The sequence below is a fragment of the Onychomys torridus genome, chromosome 6, assembly GCF_903995425.1.
Source record: "Onychomys torridus chromosome 6, mOncTor1.1, whole genome shotgun sequence".
NCBI classification, from domain to species: domain Eukaryota; kingdom Metazoa; phylum Chordata; class Mammalia; order Rodentia; family Cricetidae; genus Onychomys; species Onychomys torridus.
In genome coordinates, this window is record NC_050448.1 from 102,940,013 (window position 1) to 102,957,742 (window position 17,730).

The following is a 17,730-nucleotide window of genomic DNA, read 5'->3' on the forward strand; positions in this document are numbered from 1 at the left end:
AACTTCTGGAAACAACTCAATTACTTAAGTTGTGTACATTTCTGGAAAACATAACAGACTTCAGTTTTCCTTAAGGTCCATTCCCAGACTCCATCCAAGCTCATCGCCCGGCACATCGCCTAACCAAAATAAAATGTTTATTTACTAAAAACAAATTCAATGTTTTCAACATTTTAATAAGAAACAGTTGATACTCTGATAGTCTGTTGTTCAAAGGAAGGAAAGATGAGAAAAAGAAATAGAATGGAATATTTACCATTATCTGCTTGTATCAAAAAGAAAGGATATGGGAATGGAAAAACAAGTTAGTTCCTTTGCAGCTGATATCCCTGCACTTTTATTTTTGTAATCATTTTGATTTTGTAAATAAAACAAAACAATAATTTTCAAAATCCATTTATTTATGAAATCATTAAGTTGACCTGCATAATTTCCACAAGAGTTTTAATGAAAAACAAAAAACAAAAAACAACTGTGACATAGAATGCATTTGTTTCTAAGAAAAGTCTTATTTACACATTGAGGAACAAAGGTTTCTTTTTGTTTTTTTTTTTTTTTTAATGTAGAACTCAGCAGAACATCCATCAAGCAGTCCTAGCATTCTAAGAACGCTCCAGAAAGGGAAACCCAAAGGGAGCTGCCGTCCTTCTCAATCATACTCAGAGAATCGAATGTGCTGACTGGCTTGTTGAGTCTTGGCCAGTCTAATCTTCTCAGCTTTGGTGATTAACTATGGGGAAAGAAGTAAGAAATTAGAATGTCTTGGACACTCCAAAATGGAAAAACAGTCCCAACCATAAAGTCTTACAATATCAATATCAGACTGAATGACATTTTTAAAAGCTGGGGGTAGAAAGACAAATGAGATCATTATGTTTTGATCAGATCAGTTACAGAGAACTGGAGTTTTTCATGAAATCGATTTGAAATCTCTGAAACCTCTATCTCCCTCCAATTACACTGCATAATTCAAAATCTTTCAACTGAAGTATCTGTCATTCCTCATTGAAGACTCACAATTTAGCATTATATTGTATACCCCTTGGACTTGTTTATTAATTCCTAAGACGAAATGGTATGAGTGAGATTCTATACCTCTGGGCTGTGTATTACTCAGGTTTGCTTTAAAAACTGCTTACTGGCCCAGGAATGCTATCGCATGCCTTTAGTCCCAGCACTCCAAAGGCAGAGGCAAGGAGATCTCTGTGAGTTCAAGGCCAACCTGAGAATCACAGTGGGATCTTGGCTGTCCTGGAACTTGATCTATAGACCAGGCTGGCCTCAAACTCGGAGAGTACTAGGAAAAAAGGCAAACGCCACCATGCCCAGCTTATTCATTTATTTTTGAGACCAAGTCTCACAGGGTTTCTCTGTGTAGCCTTGGCTATCCTGGAACTCACTATGGAGACCAGCCTGGCCTTGAACTCCCAAGTGCTGGGAGTAAAGGCATGCATCACCACACTCAGCTGTTACAACTCTTTTGTGCCTATTACATCTCCTAAAAGGTTTAAAATTTGCTTTACAAATGAAAAATTATGACTTCAAATAGTAATCTACTAAGACCTGTCTTTATTAAATAAAAATGTACTATATTATACATTATATAAAATACTATATATATTTTTTAAGGAAGAAGATTGTTTTTGATTCTCAAATTCTTTTTTTTTTTTTTTTTTTTTTTTTGTGGAGCTGAGGATCAAACCCAGGACCTTGCGCTTGCTAGGCAAGCGCTCTACCACTGAGCTAAATCCTCAACCCTGAAGATTTTTTTTTAAACATAGAAGACACCCGATTTAAACACTCCCAAAGCAGTTGCTGCTGCTTTTCTGCAGTGGGTCACTGTAACCCCGGCTAGTCTGAAGGTCACTCTTCTATCTTCTGAGTAGCTGGGATTGCAGGTACAAACTATTGTACCAACTTCCTTAACAGAAAAATTATAGCTTAGTTTTATTTTTCTCTTAAAAATATAGGCTCTAGAGCTAGGGATGTAGCTGAGTTGGTAGAGTCCTTGTCTAGAATACACAAAACCCACGTTTGACATCTAAACACCACATAAGCTTGGGTGGAAGGCCAGCCTACAAGTGCAGCACTCAGGTGGTAAGGGCTGGGGGATCAGAACTGCAATGTCTTTCTCAGCTACACAGTGGGCTTGAGGTAAGCATGAGACACCAGAGACCTTGTCTAAATCAGTCAGTCCACGAATCAAATCTTATGCCATATCTGATTGATAGGAGGTCATAACATTATTAAAATAAAACATTCTTTACAAGTGACAAGAGTAAAACTCAAGATTCCCCAGCACACCAATGATATTGTTCACAAGTAGGAATTCTGCCTTTACTGGGAAACAGCAGAAATTTTCATTGAAAAGGCCATTTTGAAGCTCTTCCAAACTATTGGGAGCTCACAGACTTTGGACTGACAGCTGGGAGCCTGCATGGGACTGCACTAGGCCCTCTAAATATGGGTGACAGTTGCATGGCTTGATGTGTTTGTGGGTCCCCTAGCAATGAGACCAGTACTTATACCAGGTACACAAACTGGCTCTTTAGAGCCCATTCCCTAAGGCACGAAGCCTTACCCAACCATGATGCAAGGGGGGAGGGGCTTGTTCCTTCCCTAACTTGGTATGCCAGCCTGTGTTGACTACCCAAGGGAAGTCTTACCCCCTACCAGGGGATGGAGGTGAGAAGGGGGAACAGGGTATGTAAAATTGGTGTGTAAAATAAAAAAAAAAAAAAAAATTAAATAAAAACCCTATCATTAAAAAAAGGCCATCTTGATTAAAAACAAAGGAAAGTGGGTGGTTAGAGACACTCTGGGGTAAAGGCACTTTCTTCAAAGCCTGATAACCAGAGTTCCATCCTTAGGACCCACATGGTCGAGGGTGAGCACTGATTCTAACTAGCTCTCCTTTAATTACCAAACGCAGGCTGTGGTACATGCACATCCACATGAAATCTAAAAATATAATTTAAAAAAATCACAGAATATTTACACAACTGAAGAGAAGAAATAAAAGCTTTATTTTGGGGCTGCGAGTGGTACTGTAGGCCTTGGTTTTGACTTCTGACTTATCAGTCCTTCCGCTTTGACAGATCCTTCCTTAAGTTCCCAATCCTTTGTGAGCTCATTTCCATGTACCTGATTTTCACATGTAAATATCTCTGTAGAGTAAACATACTCTGCACTGATTTACTTTTCTTTCAATCCTAAAACTGAACAGGGATGTGGTCCAGACAATGTGTCCTTCTCGAAACATGAACCGAAGAACTGTGGGGTTGTAAGTGCTGTTCTCCCACTCAAGGCGCATCAGTCTCTAGTGTGGAAACAATGAGCTGTCCTATCAGGAAGGAATCAGGCCAGAATCACTGACATTCTGCCCTTGTTTTGCATACATCTAACCCCCATTCCTTTAGCCTAAAACGCTGCGCTTCTGAACTCTCAAGTGCATGTAAAAGCTACCCGGTTTAATTTTCTGTGCCACACTGGTAATATTTATAGGCAAGCTAGGGGAGAATAAGGGGGTCTGCTATCCATGACTATTACTCTACTTGCGTGGGGGTTAACACATTCAGAGAGCACTAGCAAGCTCCAGCAGCTGGCCCAGCGGGGGGCACTTGCTTCCTCTCCTCCAGCACCAGAAAACAACACCAAGGACAAGTCAGAGTGGTAAACAAGGCAGCTGTGGTTCATTTTCTTCTAACAAACTTCCAACACCATTTACTTGGTGTGGAAGATCCATTGCATTTCAATCCATGCAGTCAGCTGGCTTCAGCTGTTCCTACCTAGATCATATTATTATTAATTATTAATTAACAAGTAATTACTATTAACAACCCTGATAATGAAGCATGTGAAAACTGGACAATGAGTAGTTTACATTTTTGTTGTTCAAGTTTAACTTTATAAATACCCTGGAAATGTTTATTTCTTTGCCCGAGACTAAGATGAATCTAAAATGAAAAATAAATTATTATAATTACTAGTTAAAAAATATAGACAATTTAAACAAAACTTCACACCAATTAGAAGAACAAATACTACTGGCCTGATTACAGTTCATTTATCTGTTCTGGACTACTGACTTTAACATCTGACCATCTCAAACAAGCTTTGAAATTAACACCTCCAAGACTAGAAAGACCCTTGAGAAAGGAAGGGGGCCTTCCAGTCTCAGCAAGATCAGGCTCCATTCAAGAAAAAGAAAAAAAAAAATTCACAAAGAGCAATAGTAGAAAATGTCCCTGTCAATCATCATAAATGCCAAAGGAGCACTGACGAAACATATACCAACCCAACAAGCACAAAGCATTTGAATCAGGGCTTTCCAAGTTCTTAACAGGTTCTTCTAAGCATTTTGACTGAACAATATTTAAAATCTGTTTTCAAAGAATAAACGGCATTCTTGGTGAGAAATTATATTAATATCATAGAAATAAAATTGTTGAATGAGTTTGTTTTAAATATTTTGGTTTGCTTGTACCACTTACTGATTTTCAGAAAAATAATGTTTTAATAACAAGAGTAATAATTCTCATTGTCACCGGGAACCTGATACATCAAGTCTCTCAATTCTATCTGCAAAAGATCATCTTTCTACAGGAATCATGCCCAACTACAAAACACAGCAGCTCCAAATCAAGACTGAATATGTTTAACATGCACTACTGCTTCAAAGCACAGAAAACTCTAAATTACAATTATGGATGCCTGTGAGTGAACGATCTTAATTTCATCTATTTTGAAGCCAGGAGAATCTGTATTCTTTCTCAGTCTGAAACAGCACTCTAACAAGAAAGCCAAAGTGAAAAAGTGTCCTCATTTATTGCTGTGATAAGATGCATTTAATTCTGTCCTTACCTTCTCCGTGCCTCTTTTCTTCTCCCGAGGTTGATTAAGTTTGGCTTGTCTATCTACCAAAATCTTCTGCCAGTACCTCTGCTCATGGTCACCTTAAAATCAAACAATAGCTCTGATCACTGAGTATAAGGATATACATTCTAATCTCACCAGCGGAGAATGTTTGGGGGACGAATGCTACATTTTGGACATTCCATTAGTCCAATGCAGAACAAATAGAATAATTATCTACAATAACAACTGTTTATTAAAAAACAAAACAAAACACCAAATTAGGTTTACCAGAAAGGAGCTCGAGGTTCCAACAGTGCTTCTTTCTAATTTCAGTCTGTGCATTCATTACTGCCTGAGCATCCTCGGGAGTTTTGAACCGGGCATGGCATTCAGTATCTCCTTCTAGCAAATCAACGTAAACAACTTCTGAGATTGTGGCCAAAATATCCTAGATGGTAAAGTTAAAGACTTAAAATCAACACGCAAGATGTCTCACAATAAATGAATGTACCTACAAAGGATGTCAAATGTATTACATCAATAAGCTACTCTGTAGTTGATGGGTAAATATATAGAACACTTGTAAAATACACAGAAAAACTCTTAAAAAATAGATTTGGATAAAAATGAGAAACAATCTAACAACTGATCAAAAATTACTTTCTCTCACTCTCTTGGAAGTCTATCCTTAAAACATGAACTTACATGGGGGCTAGCTAAAGGCAAGGCTTGTAGAGGGGAATATAAATGACCCCTCCCCCAGCAACCTGGCTGTAGATTAGTGCAAGAAAGATTAAAAGAAAGGGATTGAGAAGCTTATTTTCACTCACCTATACAATACCATGTTTGACTTAGAGCACATGGAACCATCTTTCAACGTTTTACAAAACCCACCAGGAAACTTAGGGTTCTTGAGTAGATTTACTGGCACACAGCTCTCAGTTTCCGATAAAATACCTCAGTAACCCTTCCGAAAGTAACCCTTTCTAAGCCAGCTGAGGTCCCCAACAGGGGACAGTTTTACCTATAATGCCCCACTGTGAAGACTAATTAAGAAGATTCTTGCATTTTTAATCTATTTTTTCTCACAGCAGGTTCTCTATGGAACACAATGCATTTATGCAGGAATGTTACAGTAAACTCAGTTGTCAAATTTCATTCATTAAAGCCAAAGAAATAAATAGATTTCCAACTGGAAAGAAACTCTTAAGTTTAGACTAGAATTTTCTAGGCACAAGGAGCTCAAATTATTTTAATGTAATGACTTTCCAGAGCCATAGAAGGAATTGAGGATCTGAAAATATTATTTCATTGTAGAATAAAAAGTTTATTAGTTAACAAGAAAGGATAATAGAGATTTGCAAGTTTTTGGACAACAGAAAGTACTCTTAACTCACCCTTAGCACACAATATACTGTGATACAAGAACACCCTTAGTGGGGAAAAAAAAAAAAAAAAAAGAACTGGAGAGAACTGTACCTGAGAAGTCCTCAAAGGTTTTATCTAGTTAATCAGATGAACTAGGATATAGGATACATAGTAAGAGATCAATCTGCAGTAAGTTGATGAAATTGTGATGTATTCTCTGGTAGTGGTAAGACAGTTTAGAGTACCAGAATTCAAAAGATATTTACTATATTATATCCACTATAAAGTCAGGCTAATCTACCCATGTGAAACCCATATAATGACATATCTGTCTGGTAATCAGCAATGAGAGCACACACAAATTACAGGAAAAAAAAAAACCCAAAAAACTATTTCACTATATTTTTCAATTAAAACATGTGATTAGTACAGTTCTATAGAAAAATAATGTAACAACTTAATATATAGTATTAAATGTCCTATGCTAAAAAGTAATTTATTTTATACAGTATGAAATAAAGTGGCTAGGCTGGGAAGTTGAAACAGGAGAATTGCTGGCCTGGGCCAAATAGTGAGTTAAGACAGCCCGTGCTACAATAAAAAACCTATCTCAGAAAAACAACAAAAGGAATGGTCATTTGGAAATCTTAGTCCTGGTTGATGAATATAAATCCATAAATACAGCAGCTGGTTACAACTTTTAAATAATCACTGAACAAGTATATTATGAAATACATTCTTAAAAAAACATGGCATCAAATATCTTTTTAAAACTCTTACAACTGAAAAAACTCTTTCAGAGCATAATACTGAATACATATTATTTCACCAACTGCAATTTGGAATCTCTGTACTCTTCTCCCCTGAAACTACACAGCAGCCAGCCATTAGTGACTCAGTGAGAAAAGGTAGTCATACTGTTCAATGGACCTCATTTCCTGAAGAATCGAGAGTCATCAGAGTTACTCAGACTCTACAAGCAGTTTATCAGAGAGGTACAAATTCTAGCTCGACTTGTTTCGTTTTCCGTATTATTTTAAAAACGGTTCACATAGGGATCATAAACATTACCCTGACTTGTTTCCTGCCAGGTAGAGGCTCTGCGCTCGTGATCTTCACAATAACTCCGTTCACGAACTGTGGACCTTGTGCACTGGCCTTCTCCTGGTTGCAGCACTCTGAAGGGCCGACTGCTGATGTGAGAAGGAAAAGGCCAGAGGTCACTTTCACACACCTGACATTTAACATGAGGAGCACTACCCTACAACAGCAGCAGTGATTTCTCAGGCTAATTTAAATAGTTTAGAATTGTGCATTTTTAATTAATATTAATGCATTATACTGCCCATTTGGAAATTAACATGAAGTAAAAGCATTATTGTCTTGAACAAAAGAATAAAACTTGAATAAAGGGGAACGGGGTTGGGGAAGCTGTGGCTGGGATGTAAAATAGATGAATTAAATAAATAATGTTTATAACTAAAAAATCCTTACTAATGTTACTGTCAATAAGACTAATTCTTTAATATGTTCGTGGTCAGGGTTCATCTTCCACTGAACCTGCAGTCTTTATTGACATGTCCAGGCACTCATGAGGAAACTCGTGGTAATGAAAAGGGTAAGCAGGCTGTTAAAAGCCTACTGTTTAATATCAACACTTCAATTTCTTCTTTTCCTTAACAAGAACCTCCAGTGCATTATGACACTAAATGCTATTTAGTGAGCCTCACCTTTCCCATTATTCACTCCAGACTTAGTAGCCACTGCACAGTCTGTTTCCATTTCTGACTCCAATTTTATTTGAGATATTGTTTTTTTCAGAGAAGCCATACTGGCTTTTTGCAGTGCCAAATACTCTTTTTTCAGATCCATCCATTCAGTCCTGTAAAACAAAAAGTGAGCTACTGAAATAGTGACAAGATGACTTAATCAGAAATCTGAAGCTGAAGTAAAGACAGAAATTCCCAGTCTTCCCAACTTTCCTTTCTTTTAAAATTGCACACTTAATTAGTTTTTAGGCCGTAAATCTATCTACTAAACATACAAATGAAGTTCCTTTTCATTAACATTCAGGTAAAATGCTTTAATTTTCCAGTTAAGTTCTTAATGTGTTTTTAATATTTTTTAATTATAAAAGCAAAATTTTGAGTTACTTCCTCTAAGTAACATTCTCTAGATTAGGCAACTGTGGGGAAAAGTGAGAGACTAAAATTCAAAGATTTGTTAAATTGCTTCCAATTTGAGAGATAACATTCCTTAGGATTTACTTGAATCAAAAGGAATTTCTAAGAAGAAAAAAACACCCCATGGAAGCAATTTATTTATTTACATCCATTTACCATGTAGATGTCTCTTCAAACAGCCAGGGCTCCTCCGGAGAGCAGCACAATGCCTCTCCTGGCTCTGTGGGAGCGCTCATTGTTACCCTAATCTAGGCCATCACACAAGCAGATAGGAGATTTTTTTTTAAAAGAGAAGGATATCTTGTGGTAATGGTTTTAGCAGTTAACATTGACATCTGTTTACTTCAAAAAAAAAAAAAAAAAAAAAAAAAAAATCCAGAGCTGCCCAGGATCCCCAGGACCTACTTTCCCTGAGAGCTGATGCATTAAAATAACAAAGGCTCTTGTAATGATTCTCTGAGATAGAAAGCCAAAAGGAATTCAGGAGGAAGGAGTAGTATAAATAGAAGTGGTCCAAAGTCACTGGCTTTCACCCTCCAAGCAGAGAAGGAGATTCTCTGGGCCAGCTCACAAAGGTACGCTATCTCCCTGACCTGTGTTGTTTCTTTTCTCTCTGGTTGTGCCTGTCTTTAAACAAGTTGCCTTGTGGGTGGGTTCCCTTCCACTTTAACATAGGAGTGCTTTCTGTGTCCCGGAAAAAGAGTAAGTGCTTCTATGTTTTAGTAGAAGTGGATTCAGTGTACACCTCTGGCGTGGACAGCTAACCAACCTTTGAGTATGAAGGAGTCCCCTCTGCTTTAACATGGGGACACCTGCTGTGTTGGACAAAAGTAAGTGCTTCCATGTTTGAGTGGAGGTGTCTCAAACCATTCGGCATGTTCTTAATTTAAAAATGTTGTTGCAGGTTAAGAAGCAGAACTTGGTAACTATAAAGACTGGGTTCCCCATCACTTAAACGTGGATGTACTTGCTTTGGAACTAAGAAAGTAAGTGCTTCCATGTTTTGGTGATGGTGAGTTTTCCTTTTCCATTCTCGTGCCTCCAAGAATTTCGCTGATACTGTTGAAGGGGCCTCCTTTCTTTAACATGGAGGCACTTGCTGTGAGTTAAAAAAATAAGTGCTCCATGTTTCAGTGTGGTGGCTCCTGCTTATCTTCACTCTCTACTGCAAATGGACTGTAGGCCATCACTGTTGCTAATATGCAACTCTGTTGTCTAGAGATTGGAATTGCACTTTAGCAATGGTGATGGACTGACTGCCTGCCACGGAGAACGGATGGTACTTACTTTGACAACACTCTCAACGGAATAACCTCTTCTCCCATTTTATGTCTCTCCTTATGCTTTTTCTTATGCTTCCTTTTCACTTTTAGGAGCGAGTCACCTTTTGTGTCTCCAGTCTCCTTCTCCTCTTCTGTAGAGCAGAATTCCAAGTCTAGAAAAAAGATTCCCTTAAGACCAAGTTGTGGCTGGGAAAGGGCAAAAACGTCTGTCTGCACTGTCTAATCCTAACACAGTACCTCTGCTTTCCTTGGAGACTTCAGAAGCGGCTTCGCTAAGGCCATCCTTCTGAGCCCCTTTCTTGGCTTTTGGCCTGGGGGGGAGGCAGTCTTCGTCCTCAGCGCTGCCCCTCTCTCTTTTCCCTGCTTTGACTTCAGGTAAGACGGACCCCTCAACCTTGTCTCGCTTCCTCTTTTTCTTTGCAGGTTGCTTTGGAACGTCAGGGGTCTCTGCTTCGGAGCCTTCAGAGGCAGTCCTTGGTCTCTTGGCTTTGCACACACCCGTGCTACTGGAGTCTATATTTGACTCTTTGGCCTGCACACCATCTTCCTTCTTTAGTCTGCCTTTCTTCTTCTTCTTCTTTTTCTTCTCTTCTGTAACAACAATGTTGGAATAATTAGGTTTTCTCTACAAATTCAATATGTACCTCCTGTGTCTTAGGTACTCACCAGCTACTCTTAAGGAAGGAATGGGTTTGTTTTTCACTGTCTTGGGAAATATGCCGGGTTTTCTTGGTGCTTCTTCGGGTGGGTTGTTAAGAAACTGAAAAACAGTATCAAAAAATGATTGCAAAAAATGTATTCATACTAATCCCGTGTTTTCTTTTTGATTTTTAGGGCCACACAGACGTACCTCAATGGCTTTTGCTGCTTGTTCTTTCGTTTCAAATTCCACAAAGGCAAATCCCTTGGGATCCCCTGTAGACTTGTAATGTGGAATACTTATGTAAACCACATTGCCACATTTCCCAAACACTCTTTCAATCCAGCTATGAGTAACATTTTTGGGGAGTAACTCCTGGATAAATCAAAAGTGACATGAACTCAGTTTAAGTAAGCATTCTTTAAATTCCTACATTTTATCAATAAATGGAAACTATAACCAAATTTGTGTATTTTCTTACCACATACACGGTGCGTTCCTCCTCATCCTTTGGTCTCTCACCTAGGGGCTTTTTTCTTCGGATTTTGGTTCCTTCTAAGTCCAACTTAAAAAAAAAAAATCCTTTAAGTACAGTTGAGTCATTAATTTGGTGTGATTAATGTAATGAAAAAAACCTTACCTCTACCACGGATGAGCTTTTCAATGCTCGTGCTATTAGCTTCCCATCAGTGGTTAACTTCTTCATTTTGTTAAAAGATACCAGAAGAGAGATGTCCACATCTAGTTGAAATGTAGGTGAAACTATGTTAAAAGTGGCGTGTGTTTGTGTTGCTGAGCAATCTCTGCTTGTGATTTTAAAGTACCCCATAAACATGGATATCCATATTAATTTTTTTCTTAATGTGCATTGGAACTGGGCAGTTAGGTGAGTGCTGGCAATTGAACCCAGGTCCATCTCTCTAGCCCCCCAAAGTGTTATGAGTAAAAAAACTTGGGAGTTTATGAGGAAGGGAACTTACATCCATCTCTAGATTTTTCAATTTGCTCTCGAAGAAACCTGTCCTTGTGAAGGTTTGCATCCCCAAACCAGAAGTCCACCTGCTTGGCAATATCTGCAAGCACCTGTTTAACCCTTGAGCGTTTCTTTTTTTCTTCTTTTCTCTTCTCAGTGCTTTCTTCCATAGTTTTTTTATTTTCAGTTTCCATTCTGTAAGTTAATATAGAAATGTACATATTACCCTTGATAGGGAAGCCACATATCTTTCTGGACAAGAGGAACTCAGTGGATAAAGTTAGGGTACCCACCAATGTATATTTTATATATATACATGGTATATACACAATATACACCTTCACAAGTATATGTATGTACATATGCATACATAGAGTATAGATATGTATGCCTCTGTTGCCTGAGCCTTCCTGCTGCCAGATGTGTTTCCAAGGAGCATCTCACTCAACCAGTCAACTTTTGGCATTTTTAAAGCTGGTCAGTCAAGTACCAATTTTGAAAGTATACAAGTAATAAAACATCTGGCCAAACAGTAAGGTGAATAATGTATAACCAGGGGCCTCACAGATTTCATTCCTACCACTCTAGTGGAACTCAGTAAAGAGCTCAATGTCTGCTTGAGCCCAGTGCTTACCTGACCTCCCAGCAGCACTTACAGTGAGAAATTCCTTCATTGCAGATCTTTCCTTCATAAAGTTTTAAAGAGTTTCCCTTTTCTAGTTTCTTTTACTGTGTTTTACCTTCATATGTTGTCTATGGCTACACTCATATCTTGGCCTCTGTTCTTGACTCATCCTTTCTGAGGATCCTGCTAATCAGTGTTAGGCTATATATATACCTCACAAACCACATTCTCTCATTAGTTCCACATTCCAACAGTCAATTGTATTTGAAATCTCCATTTGTTCATTTAGAGGATATCTTAAACTTAACATGATAAAAACAGAATTCCAAATTTTTTTAAAGATTTATTGTGTATACAGTGTTCTGTCTGCATATATACCCGCAAACCAGAAGAGGGCACCAGATCTCATTACAGATGGTTGTGAACCACCATGTGGTTGCTGGGAATTGAACTCAGGACCTCTGGAAGAACAAGCAGTGCTCTTAACCTCTGAGCCATCTCTCCTGCCCCAAGTTCTAAAATTTTAACAGATTTTTACCACACTGAGAAATACCAACTACAAGACAGAGAGTAGATCAGAGAGTAGTCTCAATTCCTCCCACTGTACAGCCAATTCATTAACAGTTGTACTAGCACTAGCTTTAAAATATAGCATGAACATTAACACTTCGCATTCTAATAGACCACTTACTCCAAGTTATTATCATATCTCACTTGAACTATCCAAGATCTTCCTTAATAGTCTATTTGATTCTACTACTGCTTTCTTATAATCAATTTTCTACATAGGCTAATCACTAAAATATGTAAATCAGGACAATTCTTTGTACAAACACTCCCAAAGAGTTCAAAGACCTTACAGTGATTTACTAGGTCCTATATAATCTGACCTGGACACATTTCTCCATCTTTATCTTCCACAACTCTTTTCAGCAAGCTTATAACATGTCACCCCTAAGTTCCTTAAATATGTTAAAGCCATTACGGTCTGCAGGCCTTTGTTCTTTCTGCTGTCTCTTTCCCAACACCTGTATAGTTTAATATTCACCCAGACCTGTGGATGTCACTGTTTCAGAGAGGCCTTTTCTTTTATCCAACCTAAAATAGTACCCTTGATGTCAAAATAAACTATACTCCAAACTTTTCTTTCTATGCTCATCACTCTCTGGAATTGAGTTGTCTATCTACCCCACTATAATCTAAATATAGAGAGGCACAGGCTTCCATTTGGTCACTACATATTTGGGAAGTGATTAAATATATTTAAAAGTACCCAGAGCTGGGCATGGTGGTATACATCTAAATCCCAGCACTCATGAGGTACTGGAAAGTGGACCTCTGCGAGTCTGAATCCAGCCTGGTCTATATCATGAAAATAAGGCAGTAAGCATTTCAAATTCTTTTCTAAGGCGGTAAGGTATGAATATAAATATAAATAGAGACTACAACAATCACACAGCAGGCTCTACTGCTGATGTTACTTAGAAAGGGCAGACTTCAAACTATACAGTTCTTTTCCATTAAAGCCAACAGTCCAAGGCAGTGGTTCTCAACCTGTGGGTTGAGACCCATTCCAGGTCCCATATCAAACAGAAGTTTACACTACAGTTCAGAACAGTAGCAAAATTAGTTATGAAGTTGCAACAAAACAGTTTTATGGTTGAGGTTACCACACTATGAGAAACTGTATGAAAGGGTTGCAGCATTAGGAAGGTTGAGAAGCACTGATCTAAATAAGGCATACTAGAATCTCTACAGCCACACTACCTACATCTACTACATCTAAGGCAGGGTACACACAAGAGTAGAAACACAGAATGTGGGGCTGGAGAGATGGCCTAGCGATTGGTTAAGAGCACTGACTGTTCTTTCGTTGGACCCCGGCTCAATTCCCAGCACCCACATGGCAGCTCACGACTGTCTGTAACTACAGTTCCAGGGGACCGACAACCTTACACAGGCAAAACAACAATGCACAATAAATAAACAAATTAAAAAAACAAAACAAAACCACAGAATGCCACAGTTTTCACTCCACTCTCTTAGCTAAGAAGCCCTCCTTCCTGTTTCTCTTAAGGGTTACTTCTGTAGCTTAGCATATTCCAGCACAGAATGATAAAATACACCTTCAATTTAGAACAAGATACAGACTAAACAGAAAGTCACATAAACTACAGAACAATTTAGCCTCCTTATACCGGGCCTGAAGAGACCAGTTAGTGCCATGGCAATACCTGGGTTACAGAGACCCTACATCTTTACCCTCTTCTGTCTGTCTCCCTCATGCTGATGGTTTTCCACATGCTAGGCCAATATCCTACCACTGAACTACTCCTCCTTGCCATACTCTCAATGCTATCTGTAATTCCCCAAGTTTCTATAATAACATTCCAAAGGAAATTTATCCTTTCCTTCCAAAGCCTATTCACCCTCACTAATGCTAACACTATAACCCACAAAGTTGATCAAGCAAGTTCTGTATGTGCTTGGAGTAAGTTTCCTCATCTCTGTGGTTCATAAAATGTGGATACAAATCTTATCTATATAATAGAGTTACTGTGAAGATTTATTAGAAAAAATGTAATTTCAGCACTTAAAAATGGTGCTGTGGAGAGGTCTGCAGAGATGGCATAGTGGTTAGGAACACTCACTGCTCATGAGGACACAGGTTCAGTTCCTAGAACTGACATCAAGGCTCACAGGCTCCTATAACTGCAGTTCTAGGGGATCCAAAGCATTCTTCTGACCTCTGTGGGCATGTGGTACACATGCATACATTCAGACACATATATACTTAAGTTAAAAAAAGATTCTCAAAACAAAACCAGCTGCTCTAAAGAACATAATATGTAGCCATGTTATTCTTTACCAATTGGTCACTAAATCCTACCAATTTGATCTTTGAAACGGCTCTCATCACCCTTTAGTGTTTTCCACAACTGTCATTAGAATATGATAAGTTTATAGCATACTCTAGAAGTCATCTATCCTTTACAGAAGGCTATGTGTCACCTGCCCATAACATTGATATGGTTTGTGAAGGTTATGTCCAAACTTGCAGCATTAGTAATTCCTTATCAGTTTTCCTGTGGTGTCCCAAGTATTAAAATACTATTAAATGGGCGTGGCGACACACAATTTTAATCCTAGCACCCAGGAGGTGGATCTCTGAGTCCAAAGCCAACCTGCTCTTCAAAGCAAGTTCCAGGACAGCAAGGGCTACACAGAGAAACGCTGTGTGGAAAACACCCTCCCCACAAACAAACATGATCTTGGAACAAAGAATAAAAAAATACTGTGAAACAATGCCAGTCACTTTATATACACTGTTCTAAGTCTTTACAATTCTACTATGTAGTGCCTTTCAACTTTTTAAAAGGAGGACAAAAGGTTCTGTAATTTCGTCAAATCTAGCTAGGTCAGCAAACCACTGATATGTTTGAATTTTATATTGCCTATCTTTTAGTAGAAACTTCTACAGTTTGTCACTACTCATATTATATTCTGATGCAGGAATTCTTAATCTGAAGTCCATGACACTTCAGGTGAGTTTCAAGAAATCTTAGGAATCTATGAGGTGGTTTTAAAGAAAAGGTAAAATCATGCTTGTACAAATACAAAATGAATATGGTAAAACTAAGTGCTACAAACCCATTTAAAGGAGCAAAGACCAGATCAGTATGTCGTAGAAAATTGAAATGAATGTTAGTTAACAGACACTGGTCAGGGCAATAACTAATTACATCTTATTCAGCAAACATGATTTCGATTTTTTATGGTTTTCTACAAGTTACAAAGTTGTGAAATTGTTCAAAGACAGTGAATGTCATAGATAATTTGGAAGTGAACTATACTAGATGTAAGGTAAAAAAATTTTCTCCCAATTTCAAAGTCACAGCTTTTGCTTGTAAAATCATACGCAAAATGTTTCCGTGGGTCCATGTAAAATTTCCAAAGAAACTTGGCCATGACATTTTTCAGGTTATGAACAAAAAGAAGTGTACCCAAAAGATTAAGAACCAAAGTTGTAGTCATGGCAAGACTATTGATTGAAAGGTAGCAAAACACTTAGTGGCCTGGATCTTTGCTCCCAATGAACCTTCTAGTGTAAACACCCTTTATAAAGCCTGGCTTCGAAGGACTACTAAACGTAGTCTTCTTGAGGACTTCCAGTCTCCGCCAACTGTCCACTCGTATTTTCCCTTAGCTCCTCATAAACGCATTCGGAACTTATACTCATCACTTATTGTTAGCTCCTTCTTAAAAGGTATTTTCTTTCTTTCTTTTTTTAAATATTTACTTATTATGTATACAGTGTTCTGCCTCCATGTATGCCTGCAGGCCAGAAGAGGGCACCAGATCTCATTACAGATGGTTGTGAGCCACCATGTGGTTGCTGGGAATTGAACTCAGGACCTCTGGAAGAGCAGTCGGTGCTCTTAACCTCTGAGCCATCTCTCCAGCCCCTAAAACGTATTTTCTATAGGAGGCTGAAAGGACGAACGGCTTGCAAAAGAGGAGACTTGATTTTACAATGCGAGTCCTCACAACCGCTGTCAACCCCAACCTGCCTGGGCTCCCACAGCACCGCTCAGCAGCTGCACTTCCGCACCGACGCCCTCCCCGAAGCCGGGCGTGCCCCCAAACTCCCAACGCTAAGCTCGGCTCGCCCCCTCGGTCCTAAGACTGGAACTGCAAGCGCAGCCAGAGAACTGCGCCTGCGCACAGAGTAGCCAAGCCAACGGACCGGCGGAGAGGGGGCGGGGTGAGCCGGACCACAGCTAGCAGGGGGGAACCTCAGGAGACCGGACTCAGAGTTTACACTTCACCGGGTCTGGACGGCTCTACAGGAGGCCATCTGCGACTTACTCTGTTCGCGTCCCCGAACCCGCGGTCAGCGACTGCCTTCTTCCACGCTTTCTGTCTCCCGAGCTTTCGAGTCGGCGTAAATTCGCGTCATCCGACGAGCGACGCGCTTCTTCGCAGCCAGCCCACTGTGGAAAACAGGGTCCGAGCCGCGGCTTCCGTGCTGACGTCACTGGCGACGCCTCTCGGGGGCGGGACCCAGGGGGCGGAGCAAGGCGGTGAGCGCCCTTCGAGGTGGAATTCCATTGGTGGTTGGCGAAGGGCGGTGGCGGGGTGGTGGTGGTGGGTGGGGCCTCAGCGGCACCGTCCCTGGTTGATGACGCCACGCCAGTTCGCGGGAGAAATTCGAAAGTGGATTCTGTGTCAGTGAGCAGGTGAAGACTTTCTTCTAGGGGATGAAGGGTGGCTAGGCCGGGAGACTTGGCACGGTTGGGAGAGCATGGACACTGAGTCACCTGCACGGAAGCGGCCCCCGGGGCGCCGTTAGGATGCTGGGTGAGGCGGTCACCATCGAGCCCCGTCCTCGTCGTGGTTGTGTTAGGGGCTGACAAAGGACCGAGGCTCCATGGTTTGATTTCGGGACACAAACCTTTGATTAGTCAAGACTTGACAAGTGAAAGTCATGTTTCTTTTAGTTATTTGTACTGGTGGTTTCTTAACAGGATGTGCGTGGTTTGGGCGGTGCTGGGGAGCGAACCTAGGACCTTGGGCTAGCTTGGTGAATGCTCTACTGAGCCACTGGAGCAGCTTTCCTCCTAGAGCAAGTTATGCCACGGCTTCCCGCTGTCTTCGCGGAAAGCTCTCACTCCTCAGCGTGACAGAAGACAGGTTGTATACATCCGATTCCTGATACTCATGACTCCCGCCTTACCGCTCACCTCGCCCTCTAGCGCTCAACCTGTACTGTGCTAGTAAGGGATCGGGCCGCCGCGCAT

General features: G+C 39.9%; 2 protein-coding genes across 3 annotated transcripts in view; one reads left to right on the forward strand and one right to left on the reverse strand.

Annotated features, from left to right (window-relative positions):
* Nucleotides 1-380: 380 nt before the first annotated feature.
* Larp7 (La ribonucleoprotein 7, transcriptional regulator) lies at nucleotides 381-16,955 on the reverse strand. Of its 2 annotated transcripts, none has more exons than XM_036190985.1 (13): nucleotides 16,799-16,955; nucleotides 11,312-11,499; nucleotides 10,972-11,072; nucleotides 10,813-10,896; nucleotides 10,542-10,706; nucleotides 10,358-10,451; nucleotides 9,929-10,282; nucleotides 9,696-9,843; nucleotides 7,956-8,107; nucleotides 7,297-7,415; nucleotides 5,146-5,305; nucleotides 4,864-4,955; nucleotides 381-730 (listed from the first exon to the last, which is right to left on the reverse strand). In XM_036190985.1, exons 2-13 carry the CDS (start codon nucleotides 11,496-11,498, stop codon nucleotides 650-652), a joined length of 1,737 nt encoding a protein of 578 aa, XP_036046878.1. In that variant the 5' UTR covers nucleotide 11,499; nucleotides 16,799-16,955; the 3' UTR covers nucleotides 381-649. The 2 variants fall into 2 exon arrangements, with proteins under 2 accessions (XP_036046878.1, XP_036046877.1); XM_036190984.1 differs by having other exon boundaries at nucleotides 7,297-7,418.
* A 178-nt stretch (nucleotides 16,956-17,133) lies between these two features.
* The window catches only part of Zgrf1 (zinc finger GRF-type containing 1), a 59,855-nt gene continuing 59,258 nt past the window's right edge, over nucleotides 17,134-17,730 (forward strand). Inside the window, exon 1 of the mRNA XM_036190986.1 lies at nucleotides 17,134-17,169. The gene's annotated coding sequence lies outside the window, so the exon portion shown is untranslated. The remainder of the gene's footprint in view (nucleotides 17,170-17,730) is intronic.